Source organism: Nannobrachium achirus, assembly GCF_963921795.1.
Source record: "Nannobrachium achirus genome assembly, chromosome: 3".
NCBI classification, from domain to species: domain Eukaryota; kingdom Metazoa; phylum Chordata; class Actinopteri; order Myctophiformes; family Myctophidae; genus Nannobrachium; species Nannobrachium achirus.
Genome location: NC_137812.1, coordinates 62857194 through 62865248, shown reverse-complemented (window position 1 = coordinate 62865248; position 8055 = coordinate 62857194). Strand labels below are relative to the sequence as shown.

At 43.6% G+C, this 8055-nt stretch overlaps 1 protein-coding gene across 4 annotated transcripts in view; it reads right to left on the bottom strand.

The window, feature by feature from the left end:
• Positions 1–831: 831 nt before the first annotated feature.
• LOC308280952 (MHC class II regulatory factor RFX1-like) overlaps positions 832–8055 on the bottom strand; it is a 34160-nt gene continuing 26936 nt past the window's right edge. For 3 of the 4 annotated variants that reach the window (XM_080720980.1, XM_080720982.1, XM_080720983.1), the window contains 5 exons: positions 7860–8009; positions 5090–5301; positions 4243–4396; positions 3606–3651; positions 832–2770 (listed from right to left, as the gene is read on the bottom strand). In XM_080720980.1, the coding sequence (XP_080577106.1) occupies positions 2601–2770; positions 3606–3651; positions 4243–4396; positions 5090–5301; positions 7860–8009 (732 nt within the window). In that variant the 3' untranslated portion in view covers positions 832–2600. The remainder of the gene's footprint in view (positions 2771–3605; positions 3652–4242; positions 4397–5089; positions 5302–7859; positions 8010–8055) is intronic. The other variant, XM_080720981.1, reaches the window with a different exon arrangement.

Below are 8055 nucleotides of genomic sequence, written 5' to 3'. Positions count from 1 at the left end.
CAAATGCCATGAACGTGTCACTTTGCATGTATGATTTAGAGGCAGAAGAATAATTTGCATAAAACTGCAACATTGAGTGAATTATTAAAAAATAATGTTTCGCTTTAAAAGAAAGAAATCTAAGATATCTAACCGTATTGGTCCAAAGTTCATGTAAAAAAAGTTTCGCGCACGTTACGCGAAAATCCCAGGAGGAGATACATTTTTACTGTTTTTCATATAATTCAAAATTGTGGGAGAAGTAAAGGTCAGAGGTCAAAAGTCAGAGCGTAAAAGTTGTTCGGCATGAGGAGACGCATAAGTGTATACAGGTTTCATTGCTGTACCTGAAACAGGGCATGAGCTACACCAGTTCAAAGTTGGCATTTTTCAAAGGCTTCCTACAGCGCCACCCTTTGGCCGATTGTTGCGAGCTTCGCGTTTTAGCCGTTTGGCATAGTCCTCTGCCATACTGCCGAGTTTCGTAAAAAGCGACTGCACGGTCTAGCCGCTAGAGAAAAAGTGGCGGAATAATAATAATAATAGTGATGAAGTCCAATAACAATGAGTGGCCAAGGCATTGCCACTTCGTGGCCTTGGCCACTAATAATAAAAGTCCCCTTCCTCCCGGGTGCTTGTGTTTATTCTAGTGGGTAATAATGGCTATGTTCATGAAAGAATACATGGACAATGAACAAGTTAACTAGGGGATAATATCTCCACTGCACTCTCAGCATTTGCAATGTACAGCAAACAGATTCCATTACACCACACTTGAGCATTTACGTTTTATTATTTCACCTACATATCTTAGAATATTACAGACATCAGGCTAGACATCACTTACAAAGGCACAGGTAACGTGTTTAGTTGGCCAAATTGAAAAAAGAAAAAAAAAACATCAACAAATAGCCTGTCAGTCACCAATTTTGTTGACAGGAAGGATTTCTGAAAGCCACTGGGTAGCTATCAGCCCAGGCACCACCCTTAGATAAGTATTATATACTGCACATCAGGCAGTGCCATTTAATGTAAAGTCCTGTTCACGTGCATAGTCTTGGCTCTCGCTGTGATCATAAATGAGGTCTTTTAGAGCTGTGGAGCAGTGGTTCCCAACCTTTTCAGGATCAGTGGCCCACTTGAAAGTCTTGAACACGTTCAAAGCCCACCCATCTGACCACATACACGGCAGCCACGTTCATTTTCAGAGTATGTTGTTTATCTTACTGATCAATCTATTGATTGCATTCCGGCTTGGAACAAATGGAACTAATGTAGTATACTTTAAGTCGATATTTATAGATATCACAAAGAAAAAATACCAATAATTGTTTTGCTTTTTGCTTCATACTTACTTATATACTTTATACTTAAAATCTGTGTTTTGTCTATTTGGGTGGCCACTTGCAATATCCTTACGGCCCACCAGTGCTCCCCGGTCCACAGGTTGAGAACCACTGCTGTAGAGGACACTGTGGCATTGATAAACTCTTCTTGTCCCTCCATGACAGCCAGGTCAGTGGTTAAGGCGTGGACAGGAAGGAATCATGATTATACAGGTTGGATTGCAAGAGTGTGAAATGGAGTGCCTTTCTGAGCACTCCTCTCTATACTGGGTTTTAAATAGTCTCGCGTAGCCAGACAACTATTACACAATCTCTGAATGCTATATATCGAGTATGGAACTACACCGAAATCCGAGTAACAGAAGTGGGCATTTCCGTTCATGAAAATATATAAAAAAATATAATTTCTGCTATGCAGCAAGCTAAATATGCTTAGATGATTTTGATTTATATTTGGATAAATGGGCGTGAATGTGAAAACAAAACGGAAGTGGGGAGGAGGCTTCACATCCGCTTTATCGATTCTCATGCCGAAATACTCATGATTAGAACTTGGTCTCCCAGACTGTATGACGGGAGCATTTGCAAATTGTGGGAGGCAACATTCTGGCCACGCAAGACTAGATTTAAAAATAAAGAACGGGCCACTTATGAGATCCCAAGAGTGAAAGGACAGAGGGAAGGCACAGGAATATGACATGGATTGGCAAGGTTCAAGTGGAGAGATAATGGCAACAAAAATATATATATAATATATATTATAAAGAAACATGATTGCGCTTGTCCTCTCCCAATTTCTCTCCCTCTCTCTCTCGCTCTCTCACGCGCGCGCGCACGCACACACACAGACACAAACACACACAAAAAATATTCTGATCAGTTACAAGTTATACATACACAAGCAGGTACACACTCTTTACATTAACCAATATAATATTGGTAAGAGGGTAAAAGTGGAGGGAGTATGCTGCCCTAAAAAGGCAGAGTGCAGTAACTACGTTTTTGGACACACCAACTTATGTGTGTCGCCCAAAGGGCAAATTAGCCTTCATGATATTGGGGGATGAACGGTTAGCTCAAGAACAGATATGCAATCAGTGTAATATCACTTTTATGCCTTTATCTCATTTGGCTGATCAGCTGTAACGCTTTTAAAATCATTTTAGTGAAATTCTTGTACGTAGTTACTGCACTCTGCCTTTGTAGGGCAGTATGGATGACGTGATGCTAAACTAAGCAAACAATGTCAGAGTGATTATGACAGGGCGCAGGGTGTCAGTCAGAGTGTGCAGAGGTAAACAGAGCCTGCACGTCTGTCCTGGACAGCTTGGCAGGAGGTTCCATTGAGCTGCCCTCTCCCTCCATCATGCTGGCAGCGTGACACTGCAGGGACATGTCCATGCCTTCATCCTCACTCTCCTCCATCTCCTCTTCCTCTTCTTCTTCTACAACAGAAAGAATGTTGTCAGGTGACTTGAGGAAAAAAAGCAACAAACACACTTTGCCAGTGCTATTACAAGGGTCCCATCCTAATTTACAGTACACTTTAAGACAGAATAAAGCCATAATAAGAAATAATGTGTTGGTAATTAGAACTAATATGTTTTATTAGACAGAAACAAAGACAGAATAGCAGAAAGAGCGAATACATTCTGTGGCACCGGCACCTGCCGACCGGCAGTTCGACCATCAGTCGTATTGCATCGCCGGCGATAGGACCGGCGGCCGCGGCACGGAACTGTAGGTAGGACCGGCATCGCTGGTAACTGTCGCGGCAGCCACCAGCGCACGGACCGTCAGTTTACCGCGACGGGACCTGCCGGTCCTTGCGGCGGCCGCCGGTCCTACTGACGGGACTGCCGGTCGAACTGCCAGTCCTAACGCCGGCGATGCAGTGCGACTGCCATTCGAACTGCCACGACAGTTCCGGGGCAGGTGCCGGTGCCAGAGAATGTATCCGCTCTTTCTGCTATTCTGTCTTTGATTCTGTCTAATAAAACATATTAGTTCTAATTACCAACACATTATTTATTATTATGGCTTTATTATGTCTTATTCTGTCTTAAAATGTACTGCAAATTAGATTACAAGATGGTTGACTTAAAGCGGCACTGATGTAACTTTCCTGTTCTTCCCCGGATTTGGACCCAGGTCTCATGCTGACATGATGACGTGAAAAGGAACAGATAAATATAGGAGTACAGGAATCTAATAATGCAAGTGCTAAGAAGGAGAAGCGAACGTTAAAACAAAGCACAGCTTTTAACTATGGTGAGTTACCTTTCTCCAGATCGAGAGAGTTCCGACCCTTGGCGGTAGCAGCAAACTGAAACAGAGTGGGAGAGGATCAGAAATAAGAATATCTAGCTTCACCACAGCCTGCTTTGTGTGTGTCTGTGCAGGGGCGTCACACCAAATTCTGGGCCCTGGGTACAAGCATTCACTCACATTTTGTGCTTTAACTATTGAAAAATAGCACATATACAAGCTCACTGCGAGCTTGTAGATCTGCCATTTGAAACTTTGTGCAAGTCTTTGAATATTTCAAGGTTTTTGAAAAACCTATGTTTCTACGTCAGTGGTGCTCAAACTTTTTCACGTGAAGGACCCCCAAAATTATATTTATTTAGCCACGGACCCCCATATCAAAATATTTCGTACCAGGGACCCCCCGGAAGCAAAATTTGAGTTACAAATGTTCGCTTAAAAAATACATATATTCAAAGATTTGCACACATTTTTACATCTACAAGCTCGCAGTGCGGCACTCGTGCCACGCTGTGAGCTTGTATATCTGCTATTTTTCAATAGTATAAAATAATTAAGACCCCTCCACCTTGGGCTCTAGTAACCCCCACCCCCCTGTGACGCCCCTGTGTCTGTGTATAGGCTTTTGTAACGTGTGTACACAAGCTACCTCTCCCATAACAGCGATGGGTGTCTCTCCTTTGGCCTGGGCCACTCGGTGCTCTATCAGGTAGTACATGTACTCGTCGTACAGCAGGCGGATGAGGTGGAAGGAGCCGAAGCTGGCTGCGCTGCGCAGGGTCAGGTCTCTGATCACCATGGAGCTGCAGAGATCACACACAACACAACATTAGAACAGGCTGCTTGTTACTTGTGTCTGGCTGGGGTGACTTTTGGGGAAAATGTACCTTCACATCAATTGGTTTAGCTTGTTACAAGGTACAAGCTAAACCAAACATTATGTTTCTTATTCACACGCACGCACGCACGCACGCACACACACACACGCACACACGCACACACACACACACACTTTAAAGGAGTAGTTCACCCCCAAAATGACTTTTTTTCTATTGATTAGTCACACCATGGAGAGTAGAGTTCAATAATATTTTTAGTTTTTTGTCGCATTCCTAAGACAAAAATGTGATAACAATAAATGTACCCCCATTTGTTCCGGATGGGGACCCGTTTCGAAACGGGTCCCCATTCGGAATCAATGGGGGTAAATTTACTCGAATCAAATTTTTGTCTTAGGAATGTGACAAAAACCAAAAAATATTATTGAACTCTACTCTCCATGGCGTGACTAATCAATAGAAAAAAGGTCATTTTGGGGGTGAACTACTCCTTTAAATTATTCATTTAATGGGTCCTATGCTGTATTTCTGTTCATAATTTGTGGTGTTTGTCTTTTTATATCTAGCTGCAAATGACCATAAAAAGAGGAGGCACCAACAGAGGTCCCCATATCCCATAATCCCTCTCGTTCCTTGCCTGCTGCTGCCTGCTCTCACCTGTAGAAGGACCAGTTGAGCAGGAAGTGCTTGGCGGCTTTGGGCAGGGCAGCGGGGTTGTGCTCGTAAGGCTTGAGGGCCTGGGCGACCACGGCGTCCAGCCAAGCGGCCCACTGCTCCAGGGAGCTCTGCTGCTGCAGCGTGGCCTTGAAGTCCTGCTCCAGCTGCTGCACCACGCCGTCCTCGCACCGACACACCCACGATGCCTGCTCCTGGAGGATATGGAGTGTATGGTGGAGTGAAAGGAGAGTACATTTCTTTGTACCCTTGTGTTCAATGACTAAATAAAATCCATCCAGAAGGAAAACAGTGCCAGCCCAATTTGCCTGCTCTCTCCACCTCTGGGGTCACACGGCCCCTTACATCTCTAGGTTTTTTATTTTTGAAAAACGTATGTTTCTTTAGAGATGTGCCGATCAATCGGCACATAATGCCTCTATAGGCTTTGATCGGTATCGGCTTTGCCGATCTACAAGCTAGATCAACAATTTTCACAATATTTATCTGTGGGACAGAATGTAACCTCTGCCTCTACTCCTACAAGTTGAATTGGATACTAAAAGACCACAGCCTGCAATCTCATAATGTTTATACTTAATATACAATGTCAATGTTTGAAGAATCATTAAATATATAAATGCTGCTAGCAGACAATTGGACTCGAGTCATGATGACTCGACTTGACTCGGACCCGAGTCATATTTTTGACGACTTGCGACTTGATCGGACATAAGGACAAAAACTTGAGACTCGACTTGACTTGGAAGACAATGACTCCCGACTCGACTCGACTTGAGACACGCTGACTCGGACGACTTGCCGCTACGCCACTCACCAAAGCAGTCGTGAACGCCACGCTAGGTTCACACTTTTATTGATTGATTGATTTGATTGATTGGAGACAGGCATGTAAGCGAGAGCACAAGCACCAGACACACACACACACAGCATGAATGGCTACTGCTGCACCCCAGCCTGATGCAGCCACTGCCAGTTCTGCTGCTACAGTTCCGTGCAGTTTGCATATAAAAACTTCCACTCCGATGGTAAACAGAGGAACACTCAATGCAAGATATGCAACGCTAAAATCAAAGACAAAGAGGGAACGACATCAAACTTTATCCGCCACTTGAAGACTGCGCATGAAGACAAGTAAAACCAAACATAAGAACATAACATTAGAACTAAGTGTGTGTGCATGTGTGTGTTGGTGATATACTGTCGGTCGATCGTGTTTTGAACATTAATAAGACAACAATGTCCCTCACCACTGTCACGAACGTTGATCTGTGACTGCATAAATAATTATCCAATTATCCATCATGGTAGCAAGCCTCCGTCTTCCAACACTTTCTCACTTTTCATAACATACATCCCATCCAGTCGTCAGCAGGGTTAAGAACTTCACTAAATAACTCCCACGCAAAAGCTTTATTCCTTTTCATTTAGCCTCCGACAAGTTTTCCACTCCACTGTTATTCTTGGGAGCTTTTCGCATGGCCCGTAATGTTACACAGACAAATGTGACCGACCAGAAATGTGTTGCCAGCCTGTGGTGGTTGCGTAGTCATTCTATAGTTTACGACGGGTAACGACATTTGGTGTAACTTGGGGTTACTTGCGGTCATGAATGGGACCCCATGCCAGCAAAACAAATAATGCACGTGTTGTGGAGTAGGCAGCTAAATTTGTGCCTGATGAGAAATGACTTTAAAATACAGTACTAGTAGTACAAAACAAAGCATGCACGTTAAGATTATTGTGTCTTGTTTGTTTTTGTTTTTAAAGCAATAGGCCTGTAGCAGTTTTGTAGTCTATTTTTTTTTTCAGAGGATATACCAGCCAGGGGTCTAAATTGACCCTTACAGGTCTGTACTGACAGTGTACAACCAAATCCATTTGGTTCTAGGGGAGAGAGACCTCGGAATTTAAAAGTTTGAGAACCTCTGCCATGATAGAGTATTATGGTCAGAGGGTAGGCTTAGTGTTAGGCTACTGTTTCTTTCCTACTGAATGTTAATTACTTAATAGTTATGGTCACAGAGGTATCATTTACTCAACTTGACAACCTTGTGACTTGACTTGACTTGACAACCTTGTGACTCGACTCGACGCGACTCGACTCGACGCGACTTGACATGACAACCTTGTGACTCGACTCGACTTGACTTGACAACCTTGTGACTCGACTTGACTTGACTTGCCCACAACAGAACAACTTGAGACTTGCTTGAGACTTGGACCAGATGACTTGTGACTCGACTTGGACTCGGATCAGAGGGACTTGTACAATTGTCTGGCTGCTACAGTAACCCAATAAATAGAAGAATTTATGGATTTGATCGGTATTGGTCCCAAATATCGCAATCGGAGCATCTCTAGTTTCTATGATCAGTGGTTCTCAAACCTTTTCATGTTATGGACCCCCAGAATTATATGTATTTGGCCACGGATCATCATCTTGAAATATGTTGTTCCAGGGACCCGCAGAAGCAAATATTTGAGTTACAAAGGTTTGCTCTAAAAATATATAATGTATATTCAAAGATTTGCACAAATTTGAATGATCAGAATGATCAAAAATAGCAGATCTACAAGCTCATAGCACGGCACTCTGTGCCACGCTATGAGCTTGTATATCTGCTATTTTTGAATAGCCGAAGTATAAAATAATGATTAAAGTGGTTCAAATCTAAATGGGTTAAAAGAGAGAGAGAGAGAGAGAGAGATAGAGACTGAGATGAACAAAACGATCAACACTGCCTCTGACCTGAACGTTGGTGAAGTCCACCCTGTTGAGGTCGCAGAGCATCTGGCTGATCTGCGTGGAGTTCTGGAGCACAGCTCGGGCGGCCTGCGCAAGGTGGTTCAGACTGGTGTAGCGCCGAAGCGTCTGGGAGAAGGACGACACACACACCACCTGGGCATGGATGAAGAGAGAGAGAGAGAGACGGGGGGGAAGATGT